General features: G+C 37.2%; 1 protein-coding gene across 6 annotated transcripts in view; it reads left to right on the top strand.

The window, feature by feature from the left end:
- The window catches only part of sh3tc2 (SH3 domain and tetratricopeptide repeats 2), a 147,581-nt gene extending 124,829 nt beyond the window's left edge, over positions 1 to 22,752 (top strand). For 5 of the 6 annotated variants that reach the window (XM_060837098.1, XM_060837096.1, XM_060837100.1 and 2 more), the window contains 9 exons: positions 672 to 867; positions 2,603 to 2,736; positions 5,376 to 7,052; positions 9,133 to 9,313; positions 9,743 to 9,893; positions 12,105 to 12,227; positions 15,314 to 15,464; positions 16,888 to 17,084; positions 20,091 to 22,752. In XM_060837098.1, the coding sequence (XP_060693081.1) occupies positions 672 to 867; positions 2,603 to 2,736; positions 5,376 to 7,052; positions 9,133 to 9,313; positions 9,743 to 9,893; positions 12,105 to 12,227; positions 15,314 to 15,464; positions 16,888 to 17,084; positions 20,091 to 20,309 (3,029 nt within the window). In that variant the 3' untranslated portion in view covers positions 20,310 to 22,752. Of the gene's footprint in view, positions 1 to 671; positions 868 to 2,602; positions 2,737 to 5,375; positions 7,053 to 9,132; positions 9,314 to 9,742; positions 9,894 to 12,104; positions 12,228 to 15,313; positions 15,465 to 16,887; positions 17,085 to 19,578; positions 19,686 to 20,090 lie in introns of all 6 variants that reach the window. The other variant, XR_009645539.1, reaches the window with a different exon arrangement.
- Positions 22,753 to 24,833: the final 2,081 nt, after the last annotated feature.

The raw sequence follows: 24,833 nt of genomic DNA on the forward strand, positions 1-24,833 counted from the left end.
GTCTTGGATCCTGTGAACTTCTTGTGTCTGGCTGGAGTTGCATCCTTCCAGGCAAGAGGATAGTTTTGCATCACACTTCTAACTTGTGCCTTGTAGTTGGTGGACAGGCATTAGTGAAGCAAGAGGTGAGTTACTCACTACAGTATTACTAGCCTCTGACCAGCTCTTGCAGCCAAATAATTTATGAGGCTAGTCCACTTTTGTCTCTGGTCAATAGCAATCCTCAGGAAGTTGAGAGCACAGTATTTAATAATGCCATTGAATGTCATGGGGCAATGTTTAGCTTATCTCTTGTTGGACATGGTCATTACCTGATACTGTGGTGTAAAGGTTACATGTAACTTATCAGCCCAAAATGTTGTCTTGCTGTATTGTGACAAGCACCTGAAGATTTGCATGATTTCCATTATGTATATTTAAACAGAGATTGAGCGTGTTCATGGAAATTATACTCTTAAAGCCAGATGTCATTTAAATTAAATACAAACTGAAAGAACTGCAGATGCAGTAGTCCAGAAACAAAAACTGATGTTGCTAGAAAAGCTTAGCAAAGTCCGAGGAAGGGTCACTAGACCCAAACATTAATTATTTGTCATTTAAATTAAGATGAACAAAAGAGGTTCCACAATATTTCCTGCAACTTTTCACTTACAAGTAACATCTGCCTTTAGGTACTGGTACCTGTGTTGCAACTATGGATTACCAAGAGGGTGAGGCAGATGAATTGCATTTCATTAAAGGAGAAAGAATTCAGATCATCGGCTTCCTACTTTCTAACCTGCAGTGGGTTTTGGGAAAGTCTTTATCTTCTGGAGAAACTGGGTTTGTCCAAATAAGACACATGCAACCTGACCAATTCACAGCATTGTGAGTAAAGAGCTTCTGATTTGAACAGTATATAAAAAAAATGTTCATCATTCAACTAGGATTCATAGTTTTAATACTGGAATAACGTTGATAGTGCTGATTCTGCACATGATTGAAATTTCCCAACACGCATTACTGGGCACATAGGTGAAATATTCATATATTTGTCAGTTTTCAATTTTATGTTTCCCTTTATGTTTTCTATCCAGGGTTTCGCACAAGTTCTGGACTCTCCACATTTTAGCTGAGTGATTTATTCATTGGCAGTTTCCATTCCTCACTTTGAGGAAGCACCTCATTTCTGTTTTGAGCTCCCTCTGGTGGTACGAGCAGTAATCACTGCTATTTCTGCTGCTGTTCAGTGATCATAGTTTCGCTGAACTCACCTACATCTCTGTGCTGTCAGGCATTGCAAATCAAAATAGAAATACCTTGTACGGAAGAGATTTCCTTGAAGTAACTTCTCAACTTAAAGGCTAATATGCACATTCTCAAAACTGTGACAATTTTAATTATTCAATCCCTTCCAAAATTTGGAGCAGCTTCCAAACTAAAGAAATCAATGATACGTTTTATAATCAACTGAGTGAAACAAGTCTATGTAAACAAATGCAGAGAAAGTTAATGGAATGTAGTGAGCAGCATTGATGGTCTTCTGCTGTTAAAGTCCTAGAACATTTTGAGAAATGCAGCCAAATAAGGTGAAACATCTAAGATATGAGGTTGGATAATCTAAGGTTTTACTTGATTTAGCCTTACTTTAGAAGATCAAATTGATTTTAGGGAATTCATAATATAATAAATGCTGTCTAGACTGTGGAAGGTTTTGGGGGATTATGGACAGAACAAGTATTTTGTTGAATGATTTTCCGAAGAAGAATATACACAGGAAAGCCATTTTTTGTGTCTGATAGCAGCCTTGCGTGACAACTTGCAATCTCTATATAATAACAGATTAGGATGAAATTTAATAACCAGGTGCCTGAAGAGAGCGCGGGTTGTTTGGTTGCACCTTTCAAAGGGAGTGCCCAGACTACTTTCAAACTTTAGGCTTCAGTCAGTCCAAGTGGATGTTATGCTGTAGGGCATGTTTACGGAGTGTCGCAAAATACTTACTACAGAGAGATAGAGAGGGAACTGTTATCATTGAAGGGGAGCAAATCACAGTAGCTAGCATTAGTTTATGTGGACCCTGGAGAAACACTGATTTATCAGGTCTCACAAGTCTTTTATTCTTGCTTAACAGGCTTTGCTGAACAGGGAATCTGTGGCCCTTGCTCCTCCCAATAAACTACTAATACACAGGTTAAAGAAACTGCCACCTGCTAGTTAGTTGCTGGACCACTCAATGGAATGCACTGGTCAAAATGACAGCAGACTAGGAATCAGACATTAGGTTCACCAGTTTTTACTTTAGTACCTGGTACCTGGCAAGCACCTAAAACATTCTATTGCGTTCCAAAATAATGACATGTGTTGCAGTTTAGGAGATTTTTGAATGATCCAATAAGGTGGGATAAATTTTCATCTTGAGTCCTCCTACTGCAGAGCTAAGAGCACATACACTGTAGGTCCGTCTCATGACTTTCCATCTCAAGATAAATTTCATCAGTGCAAATACCACTTTTTAAAATAATCTTGCTTCAGTTGTTGGTTAATTTGATGCTTTTTGCTTGATTGCAATCGAAGCATTGGACATCCAGTTACAGTAAAATTCTAAACTTTAATTTTGCAGGGCTGCCCATCTCTTGTTTATAAGCGATGAAGAAAAATCATCTCTGGTTACCTTTAAAAAACCCGATGAACAGCATTGCATCAATCTTCTGAACAAGCTCTGCCAAACTGACATCAACACAGTTTATCGTTTAGGTAAGTTTTTGCTGATGAGAGTGTGGTGCTGGAAAAGCACAGCAGGTCAGGCAGCATCCCAGGAGCAGGAGAATGGATGTTTTGGTCATAAGTCCTTCATCAGGAATTCCAGACATAAAATAAGTAATAACCTTCAAAGCTAGCCTGTAATGTGAGAACAGACATCATAATAATATACAACTAATTCTTAAATTATTATTAAATCCAGCACCACACTTTTGACTCTGATCTCCAGCACTGCAATCCTTACTTTCCCCTATGTTTTTGCTGATGAAAATTTATGGTTGATCTTTCAATTCTTATCCCTTCCACCATTTCTTCTGTGTTGAAAGTGCTGACTTTCACTGGGATATGGTCCCATAGGTGCTGGCTGTCCTGTAAAACCCTGTTGGCTATTAAACATGTTTAAGTAGAAGACCATGAGTGTTTAGAGGCAACATGACTGGGAAGGCAAATTAGCTCACCCAGTCTGACAGTCTAAAGATATAACTCCATACAGTCAGCTGCAGTATCTCTAATGAGTGCCTTTGCGAAATGGCCTGAAACTTGTACGGAGGACTGTTAAAAGAGAATTGCATTCAAAGTATGGCATGTTGGACTAGCTAAATATATGTGTTCACACTTCAAAGCTGGTTCCCTAACAATACAATATCAGGCCTTCTCTGCCAGCTAAGTGCACTGAATAATCATGAGTTTTTTTGTTTATGTTTCTCAATAAGCACAGCTGGACAAAGGTCCATACTACTGTGCATTTACTGAAGATTAGCCTCCTTGACTTTTAGTTCAAATGCTCACAGTTTTAGGAGGAGAAGATACATTCCTTTATAATAGTGTGATTTCCCATTAAGAATGTGGTAATAAGCTAACCAATTGTAAAAACAGCTTGTCATTTCCGTTGGAATTTCCCCTGGTATACATATTGTCCCATTGTTATGATTCAGCGCATGATCTGTATCTTCTTTCATCAACGGGTTTGGAACTTGCCATGTCATACATCCGACATGCAGCCTAATTGGGGCTTGAGTTATATTTTGTTCTACAGTATAATTAGTTCTTTCAACACCTTGCAGTCTTTTAGTTGTGAGAGGTGCCAGATTTCCTGTTTTGAAACTACTGGCAGAGTCTTTGAATTCAGCTCCAGGTCCCTGACCTTCATAGGTCTTAAAGCATTGCTCAGAAAACTAAAGTGACTGTAAAATTGCTCCAACAGAAACACATTTCAATGGTTTTAAACAGGTTGTGAGCTGGATTTAATAATAATTTAAGAATTAATTGTTGTATATTGTTATGATGTTTGTTCTCACATTACAGACCAGCTTTGAAGGTTATTACTTATTTTATGTCCGGAAAAGAACAACGTGTGATTAGTGAATATATGTGGAAGTAATTAGCATCTTGTCATGTGTTGCTGCTTGCCCTAGAGTTTCGTAATGGTGGTTGTTACAAGAATATTTTTAATTGCAAGAAAGTGATGGCATTTTATACAGTGATGAATTAACAATAATATTACAGATATATGGGTTATTTGAAGTCTTTCAGTAGAAGAAAATTAAAATAGCAAATGATATATGAAATATAAATTCAAAAGATGTTCACAGTTTATTATATCAATTTATAATCCAAGCATGTTTAATTACCAACTAAATGATTATAGTCTGAGCAAATCCATTTATTGCATCTTTTCTGTGGGCTTTAATTTTGAATTTTGCTTTGTTGTGGGTTATACTCTAAAGTGACCAGGACATTTGATCTACTTTGTTCCTAAAATATACAAACACAATGCAAGTGTAGAATGGTTATAAAAATGAACCAATGTTCTCTATTTCTAAGAATGTATGTTTTCTCTAACGCAGACAAATGCAAATTGCGAGAAATAATGTCAGAAAGTGAAAAGGATGAGTAAAATTAATATAACTCCTTTCAAAGTAATAATTTTAATTTAAAAAAGATCTGCATTGAAATATTCATGTCATAAGTTGTTGGTTATTTGTATTGAAACATCATTTGGTGGAGATCACAGCTGGTCAAACAGCATCCATGGAGAGAGCTTCAACTCTGATGAAGTGTCATCTAGATTAAAAACATGAGCTCGTTCTCTCTCCATGGATGCTGCCTGACTGACTGTGATCTCCAGCATTTGTTGCTTTCAGTACAGATTCTAGTATCTACAGTGATTAGCTCCTGCCATGTTTATTTGTAATATTGGGGGCAATATTGCTGATTGATACATTTCTTTTTAAGAATTTGTACCATTTTCTGGAATTTGAATGTTATAGTAAAGGAATTGATGTTTTTATGGGTTCACTGCAGAGTACCTGGTAAAACAAAATCTGTTGGTGTTCGCTTATGTTTATACTAATTAGTCAAAGAATCAGTAATGACAACTGAAATTTTATTGAATTAAGTTAAACCCAAAGTGTACTGTTATGGATGCTATGAATATTTGTTGAACAATATTTTGTCTGAAATTCCTCAGTTGTATATTTTAACTGATGTGAAATTATTTAATTTCCATGATTAATGGGTTCAGCACATGTTCAGTACATCATAGGCAATAATTTCTTGGCTCCGATGTTTTGACTAATTTATGAACATTTCTAAGGCCTTTATATGTTGCTGTTCTGTATGTATCTCCACAGGAGACCTCCTTCATTCAACATCGGCAAACCATCTCCCTTCTGGTCTAGCTAGACTTGTTTGTGGAAGGAACATTCCTGAGATAAATTCTTTTAAACCTAAGGAATTTCAAGAATTTGTTCCAGAGCCAGATCAACTTGATGAACCGACGTTCTGTATAGACCGTAATCTTGAAGGCTTGGATGATCCTGCAACCTTTGACCCTTTACTACTATTCCTAAACCATGAAGAATATGTGGTGCACTTCAAACAATTCTATGATTTGTCCTTTTCCTTTGTAGGGTCTTCTTTATATGGGGTAACTGAAGAAAAAGAAGTATTACAATATTTGGAAATGGCAAGAGAGATAGCCAAAAGATACAACAAACATTGGGCTTATTCCAGAATCTGTTTCCTTCTAGGAAGACTTTGTGCGAAAAGGCTCAGGTTCTCACAGGCCAGAGTTTACTTTGAAGAAGCAATGACTCTGGTGCAAGGGTCATTTTCTGACTTATATCTATTGACTGCTTTGTATGTAAACTTGGCTTCTGTGTACTTGAAGCTAAAAATGAAAGAGAAATCTCATAACCTTGTTGAAAAGGCTGCAACTCTGCTCTTGTGCATCCCTTGCCATATTTTTAGCTCGGAGAATGAATTGGAGATACTTAACATGATGCTTAAAAAAGCGATGATTGCTGATGATCATCTCCTGGAGGCACGTGTCTGTTTTCTGATATCAAAACTTTTTTTGGAAATTGGAAAGTCTGAAGAAATGTTGCCATTTGCTGAACATTTGCAGTTTCTTTCAAATAATTTTGGTTCAAAAAGCAATATAGTCCCAGTAGATGTGTATTTGATCTTAAGCTCAATATATAAGAAAAAATGCTTACCAGAACTTGCACTAGCAGCATTGAGACTTGCTCAACCTGGCTCAAGCAACACGTTGTTTGGTTCTCTGCAGAAGGCTGATCTGGTCATGGAAATAGTCTCAAAATCAAACTATCCAGGGTATTGTAGTTGTCAAATAGCTACACAAGCTGCATTTTACCTTCAAGAGGCTTCAGATCTCTCAACCAATGTGAGCGATATAATCATTCAGAGAGACTTGTATTTCGCCTTGGCCAATGTATACCAGCAATATGAGTTATATGAAAGGGCAATTGATTTCATGACAAAATCTGCAGAAATAGCAAAATGCATCAACGATCGGGGAGCTTTCAGAATCTCTCTTTTTCTTGCTTGGTTGTATATTTTAAATAATCAGCCTGTTGTGGCATCTGGAATATTGAATTCCCTTTTGGAATCATCACTTCAGACATATGGTCCTATCGAGCTGGGAGTTGTTCATAACATGTTGGCAATATCATTAAGAAGGAAAGGTACACTGAAGGAAGCTTTGGAAAACTGCCTGTGTGCAATAATGGCTGCAGAAGAGACTGGTATAAAACATAACCAAGCTATTGCTAATGCTAACTTTGGGTCTCTGACTCTGTGTTGTAAACATTTAACACTGCCGGAACGCTACCTCAGGAATTCTCTGAATATATATTTGGAAATGCAAGACTGCAGCTTGGAATCAGATTGTGTGCAAGTCCTTCTTTGTTTAGGACAATACTACGTGGACAGAGGCTTGAGGGAGAATGGTAGACTGAATTATGAGCTAGCACTTCTTATTGCCATGAAAATCAATAGTATTTATTGTAAGTATTGCGTCACACAGATGAAGCCACATGTATTACATACATAAAAAATAGGTGCCCCAGAATTACCAGTGAAGCTTGTAACTAGTTTTGATGATATTTAAATTAGTAGGTGGCTAGACAAATTGATGACATTTTCATGCAGAGGGTGGTACATGTATGGAATGAGCTGCCAGAAGATGTGGTGGAGGCTGATACAATTGCAACATTTAAGAGGCATTTGGATGGGTATATGAATAGGAAGGGTTTGGAGGGATATGGGCCGGATGCTGGCAGATGGTACTAGATTGGATTGGGATATCTGGTCGGCATGGACAGGTTGGACCGAAAGGCTTGTTTCCATGCTGTGCATCTCTATGACTCTATGACATCACATTGGACTATGGCAGATGATTGAAAATTGATGAGTAAGCTAATTAATATAAGTTAGGTGGAGAAATTGGCACAAAGGATTGTGGTGTGATTTTGAGATATTTTTATTAAAATAGTTTAAAAACCACAGGATGAGTGAAAGAAAGAATTTACAGCATTCAATTCAGTATCATCAAAATCACTTTACAGCCACTTTACTGTTTTCAAGTGTAATGACTATTCTTACATAGGAATAACATTGATAAAGAAGAAAGCAACAGTGCTTTGAGAATACCAGGTCCAAACAGAGGTTGTAAAGCAATTATGATTGAAGCAGAGAGCAGATTAAGATAATATATTTTTAAATTAAAAGCCAGATAAGAAATCCCAAGAGGATGCACAGGAACAAGTATTCTCCAGTAAAATCAATTTTTAAAAATTGTTAAAAATGAGATGACTCTCCGAGAAGGGAATGGTCAATTTGGAGGTGGTGATTATAACATGGTGAAGGTTATATTAACTATTGTACATTGAATTTTATTAAATAGAAGGATATTGGAGAGAAGATGAATCCTGAAGTTGTTGAGAAAACTTGTGTGAGGGACAATTGCTATTATATTAGAATTAAATTATTTGGGCTGAAATGAGAGGAAACACTGTATGGCAATCTGATCAGTGCAAAATTCTGAGGAAGACTACAGAAAAAGTTAAAGTTCAGATATTAGATAACCATTAGGTTTCTGTAAAGTTGTGCACAAGTTAATTTTTAAAAATCCATATGAACGATCTGTCCAGTTTTTAAAACAATGGAATAGATGGTCTTTTGTTCTATTACTTCAAAGGTTTTAATGAGCTCAACTGTGGCAAATTTGTTGATGCAGCTAAGTAATGGAAGTCCATTACAACTATTTGACTGAATTCCAAGTCTCATTGATGGATTCAGTTCAGTAAAAAATAGTGACATAGTTATTAAGAGGATTGAGCTGTTTGGTTCACATTCTGTGAACAACTAATGGGATTATATTTTTGAAGTGGTTTTCGAATAGCTGTTTATTTTGACAGCTTTTGATGTTTAAGAAGACTCATTTCTAAAATGGAGCTTGAATGGCTATGTAAAGATGATTAATACTGTTTTTGAAGGACTATTTGTTTATTTTAATAGTTTCATGAGCATCCCAAAGAATTCCCAGTGTTATTATAGAACTTATCAATTCTGGCAATAGTGGATACTGACTGATTTAGGCATGATAAATATGGAGGGCATATGGGGGATGGAAGGAGCATTTGAAATGATAGGGGCAGAGGATTTTGAGTAGGGTAGAGGATTTTGAGTAGGCATGGGAAGAGGGTTTGAGAATGTGAGGGGTATTATAGTGAGGTATAGGGAATTTTGAGCATGAAGTGTATGAAATAGACACGAGGATATGAGGGAGCTGGGTTGATAGGTGATAGGTTAGGGTAATTATTAAGATGCGTAACACTCATATGCAGAAATGTACCGATGCCTTAATGAATAGAGGTGGACCCTTTAACCTGCTTGGCAAGGTGGCTCCAACTCTAGACCATACAAGCCACTTCATGAAGAAAATAATATGGGCAAAGCCTATTGATCTGGAAATGGGATTGCAATGCCTCAATTCACACTTTGAGGATAAAATTCACTGGAAGCCTATACTTATTCTGAGTTTATTCTTTTTTTTGTCTCATCATTTACTTGCTTTTTTTACAGGCCAAATTCAGGCTCTTGAACAACTCTGCAGTTTCTATGAGAACATTTTACACAATAAACAGCAATGTAGAATATATTATGAGCACTGGCTGACACTGTCCCAGAAGTTAAAGGACAAGGAGCAAGAGATGAAAATTTTGAAAATTCTAAGCCATCTTCACCTGTCTTTTAACACACAGAAGTAAGTAAAATTAAGTGGGGCTAACTACGCCAATAAAAAAAACAATGTATCAAAGTAACTAAGTTAATAAAACCCAGAAAATCCTTAGATAATCATACTGTTACATTGATGTATATCTCTTCAAAACAATATCATCTCCATTGCTACTATTCCTGATGAAGGGCTTTTGCCCGAAATGTCGATTTTCCTGCTCCTTGGAGGCTGCCCGAATTGCTGTGCTTTTCCAGCACCACTCTAGTCTACCATTCTTTTCATATTTAAATATCCTCTTCATTTGCAGGGCAAAGCATTTTATTGAATTTTAATAACATTAAAGATCCTTTTACACACTTTAGTTTATAAAAAAAAGTCTAGATCTATCTTATGTTTTATAGAGCCATCACACAAGAAGTTTTGAAGTGTTAGAAGTAACTGAAATTCAAATATTAGTTCCTACAGATTGTCATTAGATTATACCAAACAGAACCTGAGGAATTTTATTGATCTCGGAATGCATTACAAGGAAGCAGAGGCATGGCTGCTGGCTGGAAAGCTATATTACCTGATGGAAAAGTATGAACTTGTTGAGCTGTACTTTCAGGTATTAATTCTTCACAAATATCAAAATGTTCTGATTATGGAGTTAATGAATAACTGAGTATGCTGATTGGTTTTCCCCCTAGGAAATGAGACATTACTCTCATTTTCAAGCCTGTAGGTCACTGAGCAGATGTCCTGATTGGAGCTTGCTTTGCCTGTATTAGCTCTCTGCAAACAGAACTAGTCCCACTCTCCTGACCTTTCCTCTTGGCTCTGATTTTTCTTTTTGGGTGTTAACCAATTACTTTTAGAAAGCCATTATTGAATCTACCTCTGCCAAGTCACCAGGCAGTGCATTCAAGTTCCTACCTGCATAAAATACTGCTCTTATTCATTCTCTTAGGCCATTCCTCTTATACTGATAGCATCTGGTTGCTCATTCATGGGAACAGATTCTCTCTATCTATGCTGTCTCTATTCCTCTTGGTTTTGAATATCTCAATCAAATATCATCCCAACTTTTCTAAGAAGAATAACCCCAGATTGTCCAATCTACTTAAATATACAAATTAGAACATACAAATCAGGAACAGGGGTAGGCCATTTGGCCCCTTGAAATTTCTCTGCCATTCAGTAAGATTGTGGTTAATTTGACTATACCATATTCCTCCCCATGCCAATGATCTTTCACCCCTTTGATTATCAACAATCTATCTTCCCCCACTTATTTAAAGACTTATTATATAAAGATTCTGCTTCTGCTGCCAACAGGGGAAGAGATTTCCAAAGATACTTTTCACTATCAGTGAGAAAGAAATTGTCCCTTATTTCTGTCTTAAATGGATTCCTGCTTATCATTCAATTGTTACACCTAGTTCTAGATTTCTCCCACAAGAAGAAATATCCATTCCGTGTTCCATGTTCAATCTGTCACCCCCTCGGGATATGTATATGTCAGAACTGAAGAGCAATCCTGAATTTTTCTCATAAACCTCTTCTGTACCCTCTCTTATTCCATCTTAAAGGGCACAACCTAAAATTGGACACAATACTCTAAATAAGATTATACCCGTATTTTATAATGGGAAGTGGAAAGGATTTCTATCCAAGTGACATTATTGATTGAGTCATCAAATAATGGACTCATAGATGGCAAGGACCTTGTTTACAGGAGAACAATTGTCCTGGGGAGAAATGCAGAAAGATGAGGGGAAAGCTGATCCACTCAGAGTTCCCAAGAACAATGCTGAGAGGGTGGTATAAGTCTGATGTCATAGATTCATAGAGATGTACAGCATGGAAACAGACCCTTCCGTCCAAATCATCCATGCTGACCAGATGTCCTAAATTAATCTAGTCCCATTTGCCAGCATTTGGTCCATATCCCTCTAAACCTTCCTATTCATGTACCCATCCAGATGCCTTTTAAATGTTGCAATTGTACCCATCTCCATTACTTCCTCTGACAGCTCATTCCATACATGCATGACCCTTTACGTGAAAAACTTGTTTCTTGGGTCCCTTTTAAATCATTCCCCTTTCACCCTAAACCTATGCCCTCTAGTTCTGGACTCCCCCAATCCAGGGGAAAGACCTTGTGTATTTACCTTATCCATGCCCCTCATGATTTTATAAACCTCCATTGGCAAAGAAATGACCTCTAGTAGCTGTGCTGGACTGGAAGGTTGAAGGGTGTGTGGCATTTGGATTGCTGCTTGTAAGGTGCCAGATATCAACCCCTTAATGGTCACTTCAATGCAAAGAGAAACAAAGAGAATTTATAGGCTCATCTAAGAGGGACTCAAACCTAGGAGAACAGCAAGTACGCAGGGAAATGAAGGAGTACTGTGGAGTTTAGGTAGGAATTTGGGAGGACCGCGTACCTGATAGGGAGTAATTAAAAGGAGCCATCACGGCAGAGAAGTGTTTGTAGAGGATTGAAGTTTAAAAAAAAGAGGTGGGGAGAATGGTAGAAATAAAGTTATGGATTCATATCTGGCCCAGGATCAAAATGTGCACATGGACACTGAGAATTGACATAGTAGGATGGATTAAGCAGGAAGACTGAGTTAACCTCAGTTTATGTTTGTTTTAGAGGAATGAGAACTAACCTGTATTCCACCTGAAAGAAAAAGCATCACAATTGTGTGATGGTTTTGAATTGATGAACTGAAAGCCATTAAATAGAATGTCATAGGTGTTTACAACATAAGTTGTTCATATCCTACATTATCTTAATGATTTGTATTTTTGATTCTTGTGAATCACTCAGGCAGCTATACAAACAGCACAACGAATGGAGGATCTGCACTTTATAATGAAAATCAATGAAGCAGCAGGGGATGTGTTTTACAATGGGCCTAGGGAGCGAGAGAAAGCAATATCATTTTATAGGGTAAGTGCAGACATATTATAGTCTTGGATTATCATAATGACAAGTGCTGAAAATCTTTTGAGTAATGTCAGTATTGCACTGAAAGTTGTCCTGTGGTAATGAGCCACCAGTTGGAGATTTGAAATGGAGGTAGGGAATGAAATGGGATGCAAATCAACGGGGGGACATCCTATAAACACAGAGCAGCCAGATGTAAGCATCACTTTGCATATCTGCCCTTTCTACAAGGAGGGCAGAGGAATCGCAATGAGGATGTCCTTAAAGCCTCTCCACTGCTAATGGGGATATCTAGCCCAAGATAGCCCAAACTACAGAAGGAGCATCTACAAAGGTGACAACTGTCTCTGACCAGCCCAAATAGAGGTCAAATGTGAACAGCAGAAGGAGCATGTCAAAATCACAGCGTCTCACCCACCTACTTCAGCAAACATTGCATGCCTCACGTGTGACAGAATTCACAGATTCAGTATTGGCCTACTTAGTCACTTCATGACCCAAAGCACTGAAATGGGATCAAGTCATCCTGAATCCCAAGGAACCGCCGAAGAATAATGATGGAATATTGCCCTTACTTATGGGAATGATGGGTTCATTCACAAGAGGGGGAGGAGGTTATGGCCCAAACCTTACTCCCAACCTTTGGCAATCATCCTGTTAGCCCCACAGCAAGGACAATAATGCAAAGCAATCATTTTAATAAAATTTTGGATCTTTCTGTAGTTTATTATTTTTTTGACTTAGATCCTATCAGTTTGACCCAAATGTGCATTTTAAAAGCTTACATTCCTTTACTTGGATAAGAGTTCCTTCTAATTTTTAATAATCTCTTTTTAGATGGGATGTAATAGATCTTCCCAACACATGTAGAATTGATTGTCCTCTAAATGCTGTTAATTGGAGCAGACGAGTTATGTGGCTATATTTCAGCTTTTAAAAAAGACTCTATTCTTACAATTGGAATAGAGAATAATAGTAGCTGAATTTAAAAGGGCTTGATCTTGCTGACCCTGTGGAGGCCTCATGGAGATTGGGGTTGGAAGTGTGTGGGGAGAAGAGATATTGAGTAAAAAGGGGAAAGCCTACATCAAGATGTTTTCTAAGGGTGATTTGGGAACTGGATCACTGTCTGCATCACTGAGTTGGGCAATCTGTTTGGATGATTAAAACTCCAGTTAGGGATGGATTTAAGATTTGGTTCCAGTGGTGTGTTCCTCTCCCGCCCCCTCATACACCCCCACAATGTGAATACACAGAGGTTAACAGGTCAAAGGTTGCTTCCCTGAGGCAGGCTTTGGGACCTTTGGTGTCAGATGCTTCATGCTCCACTCTGCTGCTGTTGTCTACATTGAGTTAGGGATTACAGGCACCTTTGGAGTGTCCTGAGAAGAGACCTGTATGTGGTTCCTTCTCTGTGTGGGAGCCTACTGGCACCACCTTGTCACCTTGTGAGGAAGGGGCACCTGGAGGGAGGTCAAGGTCGCTTGTCCTTCTGTCGCCTTGCCAGTGGTGCAGGCCTGATGGAGTGCAGGCCTGTGTGTGTATCTGACAGGCATGGAGTGTACTAGACTAGGCTTTCCATAACAGCCTCCAATCTTTTCAGTGGCATTGGTGGACAAGCCTCTTTGCTGCTCCAGTGTATGTTTGTTCATTTTAATGAAGTGTTAATGGTTAACACCACAGATTCTCTCTAGTCAGTGGCTGAGCAGGTGCCTGGTCTCCAGCTGTCCTCTGGATGTTTGCAACCTGCAGTGTTTCTTTCTTGGCCAACTGTTCTCACCAGAATATGCTTTCGACTTTAGTTAAAGTAGTTATTGAGGTATTAGTACCTGAGCTGGTGGGGGTTGCAGCTTTGTTGGTGCTGAATCCGAGAGGACTGTGTCACCTTCTTCAGGGGTTGAGGAAGAGAGGATGCCCTGGTATTTTCAGTGCATAAATCATGCGGATGGCAGTGGTGTCTGCGGGAGACAAGAGAGGGAATGAGTTGCGAAATAAGGATAGATGTTCAGACATGCTAATAATACATTGACAGATGCTGGTAATGGGAAAGTAGCATAAGACTTGACAATTAATCATTTTAGGTTACCGGATCATTGAAATCTTAGCATCACCACATGAGCAGTCACATTCCCCTCCCCTGAGGCAAGAATATTCTCCTGTTAGGGAGGGAATGTCAAAACGTCCATCACCTCCTGTGGCTCTCTGTGCCCTATTGTGGGTCACTTTTTTTTTCGAATGAGACAAAGAATGGGGTTGAGTGAGATAGAAGTGGGTGACACAGCTGTTAGTGTTGGTGCAGGTGGGGAGAAGTGGTAAGCTATCCCGAGTGAGTGATTAGGAGCCTTGGTGAAGGCATGCAGGGCTAGTGCTGTTGGGAGGTGGGTGAGACCACATGAGGAAGAGTGAGTGGCTACCAAAGATGGGTGCAGTGAGTGTGAAGTAGCAAAGGAAAAGTAGCGGCAATTATCCTTGCGGAGCACAGAAGATCATTAATCATCTTCAGCATTGCTGGGCATTCACACTAACCTGGGTAGCAACTTCAAACTGGGCTGGTAGGATCTGGTGTTTTGGTCCCTTTTGGCATTTCTGAGGAAAGATAATGGGCATCCTCCACCACCCCATCCACCAGGACCTTCAGGTCCATGTTGATGAGGCTGGGATCCACTTTCTATTTCTCAGCCATGCCCTTTAAAGCTGTGCAGCAACACACTGTGAAAGGCAGTTACTAGATTGTAGCAATTGACCTGGTGTCTAACTTGGTTTTAAATATGGCATCGGTGATTAAATCCCAGTGGTAGTAACAGGGGTCCTTCCTCAGCTGCTGAATGCATGATAGTGTGGGTTTGGTGCCATGGAGATGCATAACTGATGAAAAGAACAACAGAGAAGTGTGTGAGAAAATGTCCTGGAGCTCATGGAGTGAACTTGTTCATGGGAGTTCTACAAAATCTCCACTAAGCCAAATTCTGGGAAAATTCAACCCTACATGCTTAACTTTATGTGAAAACAATAATTGCTTAATATTTCAATTTTGTATGCACTTAACTATCTGCTCTGCCTGATGTGAAACTTTACGAATTATTTCTCAGACTGGGGCAATACCGCTGGCTAGGATGACAGGAGATATTGATGCAGAGCTCAGACTTTTTAATAAATTGACTGAGCTTAGTATTATACTGAACCGTTTAGAACAAGCCCTAGAATATGCAATTGCAGCTGTAAGACTCAGCATAAATACTGGTGAGTAATTTTTCTTTTATTCAACAATTTTGTTAAGTACGACTGAAAAAATAGCATGTATTAATTTCAAATTAGTCATTTAAATTTAGATTAGATTCCCTACAGTATGGAAACAGGCCCTTTGACCTAACAAGTCCACTCTGACCCTCCGAAGAGTAATCCACCCAGACCCATTCCCCGTATTCACCCCTGACTATGGGCAATTTAGCATGACCAATTCACCTAATCTGCACATCTTTGGACTGTGTGAGGAAACCGGAGCACCCGGAGGAAACCCATGCAGACACAGGGAGAATGTGCAAACTCCACACAGGCAGTCACCCGAGGCTGGAATTGAACCTGGGATCCTGGTGCTGTGAGGCAGCAGTGCTAGTAACACATATCTGCATGATTAAGTATAGAAATTTCTGCTATTTAATTTCAGATTAGATAATTTAGTGTCAAAATTCATTTATGATTGTATCCTGGTCTAAACGCTGACGTGTGTCTGCCTGGAACATCTGCCTAAGTCATCCTTCAGATCAAGAAAATATCCCTAACTTACACAGTATAGAAATGAGTCATGTTGGCTTCATACCATTGCTACAGTGACTGCAAGCATACCTTTCATAAGAAAGTTGGCTGCATTTGTTTATATTTTAAAATTCCTTTTGGGGTATCTGGGCCTTAAAGCCACCTATATTAATCCCAGATGAGCTTAAAGTTTGATTCTTATTGTTATGATCTTAAGCCAAATCTGGTGCAACCTACGAGTGGGAACAAATGGAACTCCTGATTTATTATTCTTTATCCTAAAGTACATTTACTAAATTTGGAAGAGATGGGAAATCTGGACTTGAAATATAACATGGCCAGCATTTACGGTTGGAAAATAATGTGCTTTCTACAGAGAGCATGACATTAAATATTAAATATATTTAATATCAATGTTTGCAAAGGATCCTGAGTCGTGTTAGCAAACAGTTAATTGCTAATCTGCAACCTTTTGTATTAGTTTTAAGGGTGTTTTTTAAACCTTGAGTGCTTGGTTGCAAACAGACAAAACTGTGAAATTTGCTAACATTCCAGGACGTATTTGGGTTATTAACCATACAAACACCTTACTAAGCAATATGCAAGAGTTCAAGACTTGAAGGAAAATAATGTTAAAATCTTCTCTGTAATTGTGTTGCAATTGATGCTGCTCTGGCAGAGGCAGCATCTGTACACGAATGATGAGCAAAGTGGCTTCCTTTGTTCTGAAGTATCTTTTGATAACTGAATGAAATTATCAATATGAATTGATGGTAGCTACTCTTCCATATTTGTGTTCCATTGTATGAACTAATACTCTTAATGCATTTAATCTGTTAAAATAATTAAGAACAAAAATAACTTAGTGATGAGATTACTTTAAAGGATTTTTTTTCCTCTCAATAATTAGGAAGCCAACTGAAAGAACAAATCGCTTTTTATCGACTAGCAACAGTGTACTACTTATACCAGCAGTATGAGATGGCTGAGAACTATTACCTGAAGGCGTTGTCACTCAGTCCCTACACATTGCAATCTGATAAAGAAGCAACGTACTACATGAAGGTTTACTTGAGACTAGGTGACATTACACTCCACAAACTCAAGGTTGGGAAAGTTTCTCTGACAGGCTTTTCTGCAATCATTTTATCAACTGACCAATAATGAGGAACATGCATTGAAGTTGAATGAGCATTCTAAAAATGGCCAAGCATTGTTATTTTCTTCAATGAATATCCACAATTTGAATGAATGATTTGGCATGATATGATACCTAATACCAAATGTCATGGTTTTCTAAATCGACTATGGATAACATGCACTGGTGGTTGAGTATGACTATTTTGTGCAAGTCATCCCTAAGGCATAGAAATGCTGTCTTTTAGTGTATCTTCCAATAATAAAAAAGAAATGTCAATAGATGGCATGTAGACATAAATTTACATCCGTCAAAATATTCTGTTAGCTCTTTTAAGAGCTATTAAATTTATAGTAACAAATCTTGACATTAGCAGCTAAATATGAAATAAATCCAAATTAAATCAATATACTGTACATGCTGGCTATCTGAAACAAACACAGAGTATGCTGGAGAAACTCAGCAAGTATGGCAGCATCTGTGGAGAAAAAATAGAGTTAACCTCTCAAGTCTGATATGACTCTTCTTCAGGGTTCCTTTCCACTAATGTTGGCAGACCTGCTGAGTTTCTTCAGCATTCTCTGTATTTGTAACAAACAAGTCCTCTGTTGCTCTTGCATTGAAGATTAGATGTTAAATATTTAAAGGGCATGACATCTGAATTAGTTAGGTAGTCCATATTTTGTGTCGCTGTAACTGACGTCATTTTATTACTTTACCAAGGGATGTGTTTTCTATAGTTACAAAATAATAAACACAACAATGGAGTCAGCTATTATGAGGGGGCATAGCTTTAAATTAAGGGGTGGTAGGTATAGGACTGGTGTTAGGGGTAGATTCTTTACTCAGCGAGTTGTGAGTTCATGGAATGCCCTACCAGTAACAGTGGTGGACTCTCCCTCTTTATGGGCATTTAAACGGGCATTGGATAGGCATATGGAGGAAAGTGGGCTAGTGTAGGTTAAGTGGGCTTGGATCGGCGCAACATCGAGGGCCGAAGGGCCTGTACTGCGCTGTATTTTTCTATGTTCTATGTTCTATAATGATATTTTTATAAGCCAGACGTTTTGATGAACAAGTCTCAGGAAAATAAATCAGAGACCATCATTGTGTTATTACTCTATAACAACGTGTCTTGCTAAAAAATGAATTCAGGATTTATCACAATAATCTGAAAATATGTCTGTCATTACAATAAAAAAAGGGAGGATTCCAGCATGATTTTTAAGTATGGTGAAGTGATGAAAATTAATTTTTATGAGATGAGGAATGAGAAAATCAACTCAGGACACCTGGATAAAAGAAAGAACTTTCTATTCAGGATTAGAAGGAAATGATCTTACAGATTGGTGAATGAGGAATTAATGGATACTGATTCCTTCCTTAAAAGAAAATGCTACTTAAGTAACTTGCTAAGAAATCTAAATAAATAAGTCACACTCCTTTGTAGTAATCAGGAAATTTACCAAAACAATATGATTGGTGCTGTATAAATGGACATTCAACATGTGCGTAACAAAGTACTACACAATAGACAAATAAGCAAAACTGAAGCTTCTTAAAGGGGGAAGTAACTGAATGCTACAGAATAAAGAATAGAAAGCAGGGTATGTGTTGAATGGTTTTTATCAGACTGGATTGGCATGCACAGTAATGTACCCAGGAGTTGTTTTTCATTGTTGGTAAGTATTGTTGACCAAGACTCAGGTATATAGATGATCATTTCAAGTTTTGCAGATGACATGAAACTTGCAGGTCAAATAAATGAAAATATTAATAATCTGCAAATGGATATAGAGAGACAACATGCTATGGAGTGTTATGCAAAATGAGTTATGATTGTTGAAAACCTGAAGAGATATTATGAACCAAATGTTTGAATTTTAATGTGAACCTAGGAACATAGATACTTTGAAAATGCCTGCACAAGTTTAAAAGATTGTTTTTAAAAAAGGCATAAAGGATCCTTACATTTTATAAATAATATTATTGAGTCCAAAAAAAAGAAAATTATGCTGAAGTTTATAGGTAGGCATCAATTGAAGTAATTTGAATATGTTTAAGAAAATCTTCAATCCTTACGGTGCAGATGAGATTTACTGGAATGGTGGAAGTGTATTCAATGATAATCCTTTTAAAAAAGAATTAGATGTTCTCTTGAAAGGTGCAAAAAATGCAAATGGAGAAGGGCTGATGAATGGAACTTTTGAAGGTCAGGCGTAGATAGAATAGTCTCCTACTATGATAAGTTATTCTATAGCTTTATGTAGAATCCAGTAAAATATTCAAGGAAACGGAAAACACAGAAGAAGTCAATTCAGCCCTTTGTGTACGTCATGACTAATATGGAGTCTAATCTTTTTTAATTCTTGGTCAAGAATGCTGGTGTTTACTGCACTTTAAATAAACTGCAAGCACCTTTTTTAAATGTAATGAAGGTTTCTGCACCTACCATTCTTTCAGAACTACTCATTAGAGAAAGAGATGACTGGTGGTGGTTTAACCTGAGGTTCACCACAAGGGCGAGGGGTGAGGTCGAGAAGGCGGGACCTACGTACTGATCTCAGCTGGTATGGGATTACATTTATTCTTCAGGTGCCATAGACACGAATGCAGAAAGTAAGTGGTTAGGGACAGAAATAGGGATTGATACCTTGATATCTCCCTGGATTATTTTAGAAGCTGGGAAAAATTAAAAATTTTACCCATGGTTGTTAAGGAGACCTAACCATTTAGAGAGAGGATGTGACAGAATTAATTGTGAATGGTTGACGGAAAAGACAGACTTGATAGTGAATAGTTAAACTTATTGGAAACAAATTGCCTATTTAACCTACTTTTAAAACTGTTTTGTTGCATGTTACAGTAGTTATTCCTCTTAAATTATTTACTTAAATTTATAAACCTGAACTTGTCTTTAAGTCACAATGATTGTCCACTTTTAATAAGAATGTTCTCCTTATTCTTGTTTTCAGGATGCACATGATGCTGCTGGCTACTTCCATTTGGCTTTTGCTGCAGCTACTGAAATAGGGAACAAGCAAGATTTGTTTACTGTTTCCACCAGACTTGCCAACATTTATAAGAACTACATTGTAAATGAAGATCTGCATTTGCAGTTTGTTCAGCAAGCCAAGGCTCTTAGCACTGAGTTACACAAATGCAAAAATAATCCCGTGAACAAGCTAATGTGAAGATACATAAGATATAGAATGAACTCCTACTTCAACTCCATTTACTACAGCCATTATTTGTTTGAAAGGAATTGTTGTATACAGATGCATTTACTTTCCTTTTACATTCAAGAACAAGTATGAAGACCAAAGACCCATATTGTAAGATCATCAGGGTTAAAAGCAAAAGGATGTTACAAGCATCTAAATAAGTGGTAACTGGGAGAGGACAAGTCAAATTCTAAGAGCCAGGGAATTAAGCAGAAGAAAAGATGGATGGAAGAAGATGCAATCCACAGTTTTCAGTTTCTTGGGAATAATTAGATCACAATGATTATCAAGTTATTTTGTTCTATTCTGATAACCAAAATGAAAACCAGAAACATCTAGTAGTGATAGGATTAATGTTTTCTTCAGATTATTCTATAATAGTCAAAATAAATTAACACTGCTGAATGCTTACAATAGCCAGGCAGTTAGAGAGCTAGATTAATTGAGCACAGTATTTTGGAAACATTCCAATATTGTAGACTCCAATATGTTTAGTTTTACTTTTGTAAATGATTCTGAATGCTATGATTATTTAAGACAAAAATTAAGATTATATATTGAGCTTATAGAACTACAAAATTCAGCATGCTAACAATGGTAACTTATGATTGCATTAACAAAAAAAAAACTATTGGTGCCAATTTTTTCTATAATGCATGCAAAAGTGCAAGTGAAGATATATGGCTGCTTCATATAAAAATAAGCTGGAGTTCATGATGGCCCTATGAAATCAAAAGTTCTTTTTAAAAACTGCCATTTTGGAAAAACAACACTACAAGACATATTCACAGTAATACAACATTCTTACCTCATTCCTGACAAGCTGTCATATCTAATCTGCCTTTCTTTTCATTTTTTTACCTATTGGGAGATCCTCAAATAGATGCATTTAGAAATGTAGAAATAATTATTGTAAATTTGCTCTTTTCCTGAACTCTTTATATGACAAGTACTTGAACATTCCCCTCCAAAAGGTGTTCACCTCTAAGTACCACACTTTGTATATGCAACAGTGACATACAGTCTTACTAAGAATACACTTCAGGGAAAACAAGTATTAGATTTTCTCTTAAACTGAGATATAATATCATGAAATCCACAAAAGATATGGAATAAATATTTGACTGAGAATATTATCTTCAGCTAAATTACTTACATTTAAAACAATTTGAATATGATTAGTTTTGTGAAACAGCCAAAAAAATTCAAAGTCTTGTATGTGCCACGGATATAAATGGAGAATGAGTGTAAGCAGAAATTCCACAGATGTAATGATCCTATCATTTTTGATAGTAAAGAGTGACCTGTGAAGATACACCATAAGTTATATGGGCGGCACAGTGGTTAGCGCTGCTGCCTCACAGTGCCAGCGACCCAGGTTCGATTCCTGCCTTAGCCGACTGACTGTGTGGAGTTTGCATATTTTCCCCATGTTGTTGTGAGTTTCCTCCCACAGTCCAAAGATGTGCAGGTCAGGTGAATTGGCCATGCTAAATTGCCTGTAGTGTTAGGTGTAGGGGTATGGGTGGGTTGGTGTGGACATGTTGGGCCGAAGGGCCTGCTTCCACACTGTAAGTAATCTAATAAATTAATCTTGTAAGAAAGTTCTTGTCATGGTACTAGTTTCATTTCATCAACCAACTCTGGTAGCTATAGAAATTAGACAGCTAATTTCTCTTTTATATTATTGTAAATATCAACTGACTTGTGCAAGCTTGAGAAAAAATGAAAATACGATTTGCAGAGAATGAGGATGATGTGAACAGTGTAGATTGTTTAATATTTGATACATGATAGGTCAAATCTATCATTACCTAACAGTAATGTGAACACAGTATTTTTATATTAAAATGTTTTATCTAACAAAATAAAAACTTTCTTTTATATTTTTATATCATAAGATGGGCAACTGTTGAAATACTATCTTTGATTGATAACAATATCATGGCAGAAGATCATGCAATTATTATAATACATTATAATGTCAAATGTAGGATCAAAGTGTTTTTTTAATGATAACCAATACATTTGAACAATGTTTTGTAAGGTTTTAGGATAACTTTTCTCTTTGATTTTCATAAAAGATTTGATCTCGGTTGCACAGCAAATTGTATCTTAGATCAGTAACTGTACAGCTGTCAGCAAAACAAACTTGAATTATTTCTCACAATTAATATGTCAGTACACCTAAAAAGGATATGTTGACAGTATCATCGCTACAACATAGCATGGGACTTGAGTGTATAAAGATCTCAGACTCCATCTTAAATGGGAGCCACTTGAAGAATGACATGCTGATGGAAGTACACCACTCTTTGTAGCTGAATAGCTCAATATTAGCCAAGATATGGATATGACTTTGAATATATTGCTGTATACATTAATGAACTGTAATAAATATCTGGCAGGTCTTTGAATACAATATTGCTCATGTCCTAGTTTTTTTATGTTTTAAGAGAAAATGTTAGTATTTGTGCATCAGGTAAAGATACCCCTCTGAAAATTCATATTAGGCTTAGCAGCAGTAACTATTGTTAAAAAAGGCAACTCAAAATCTCAGTGGTAGATATTTGCAAGCCTAATTTAGATTTAGATTGATATATATTAATTTAATATTGTCTCTTGTATCTAGTTTCCGGCACCATCTTGGATTACAGAATAAATGACAAAATAAATTATATTAATAGTAAAACACAGTCTGTTCTGATATAACACAATAGGTCCAATCCTGTGCAATCTTGCATTTTAAGAAAATTGCATAATAGCAGCACCATTTAAACCAATAGGACCGGAATCATTTTATAGCCAATACAAGTAAGGGAAGTTCGCTTTCTACAAATAATGGTCTAAATTCTTCAATCGCATTAGAGTGAATTCGCGTTCAAGAAACACATGTTATACCAGAACCAACTATACTGAATAAATTAAAATTGCATTGATATTACTAAAACTGAAACAACTTCAAAAGTTCATCTTTCCTTCTCCATAAACTTCACTTCCTTTACTCCTCCAGTCACTGTCCAGCATCATCCCTGGGGATGCTGACAATCTGCTCCTTTTCTGCCACCACTGGCACCATTGCTTCTGCATCCACTAACTCCGAGCTGGAGATGGTCATGCTGCATGGACAGGACAACAACTCTAGACATCATAACATTTGGATAATTAGTAGTATCACTTCCTATGACTATAAAACTTTTGATAGGCATTGACCAGCCAGAGGACAGAATTACTTTTTTCTGAGTTAGATATAAGTTCAATCATGTTGTAAGAAAAACAGAAAAGAGCAACAGTCTGCGTGTCTGCAGTTCTGATTTTAAAAATCGACCTCACACATAGCTATAATGGCCTTCTGAAAGAAAATGCAGAAAACAAAAACACTTAAAAGTAGTTCTGTACATTCGAAAACTTACTTGTGTCCAAAGACTGTTCATTTCATAACTTATTTCTTCTAACTGAAGGGAAATCTGCATGACATTCTCCTTACTTGGTACAAAAACCATCGAAAGGCTAAAAATGCAATGACAAACTTGCAAATTTTGTACTACAGGTTGTTGTTCTTCAAAAGACCATCATTTTGCATTTGCCTTTCCTTTTGGCATTTTGTTTGCAAGTTGAGGGTAATTGCATTTGTTTTCTATACTGATTTTCTTTTGTCTGATTTCATTTTTCCGTTTTTCTTTGCTTCTGTTTCACTTTATTTTTGCTGCTTTTTTGACAGTCTTAGTCCTGCTGGGCAGCCAGTGGTAATTTTCCTGAATTACAATTGTTTTGTACAACATATGCTGATCAAGTGTTCAATGACCATAAAAAGAGAGCTCAGAGAATCTTGCTTGTCACCAGCAAGGAGGGATTTTGCAGATTAATATATCAAAGTTTTCAGTGGATAATCCTAAAGATCCAGATAGGATCTGAAAAATTCTCAAAGAATTTACTTTAAGACTAACTGATTCTAACTATCTTCAAGAGTGCAGTCATTAATAATCAATTAATTTTTGTCAAAAAGATACCAGCACAAAGGATATATGTAAAAAGAAGATGGCGTTCCATTAGCCTTCTGGATTATGAGTTATAGCTGCATATTAGCTTTCTGAGACTCATGCATTAGAACACCTAAAACCCTCAGCACATCACACTTCCTTAATTGTTCACTGTCAAACTGGATGTAAAATTTGACCATATTGTGATTGCTGCTACTGGGTATATTTTACTCTGAGGGCTTGAATTAATCTTGTCACATGACTAATAAAAACTGCAACAAAAACAAAAATTGCTGAAAAAGCTCCATATTTCTGACATCATCTGTGGAGAGAAATCAGAGTTAATGCTTTGGGTCGAATGACTGTTCCTCAGTATTGTCCAGAATTGTCAGTTCCAGATTGTACTGTTCTAAGAACCTATCTGAGAAGCATATTCATAAAGTTAGAGTATTGTATGCAGATTTGTATTCCACCATCACCTTTACATCCTTCCTCTGGAGTGGATATAGTGTGA

This window comes from Hemiscyllium ocellatum, chromosome 16 (assembly GCF_020745735.1).
Source record: "Hemiscyllium ocellatum isolate sHemOce1 chromosome 16, sHemOce1.pat.X.cur, whole genome shotgun sequence".
Taxonomy (NCBI): Eukaryota; Metazoa; Chordata; class Chondrichthyes; order Orectolobiformes; family Hemiscylliidae; genus Hemiscyllium; species Hemiscyllium ocellatum.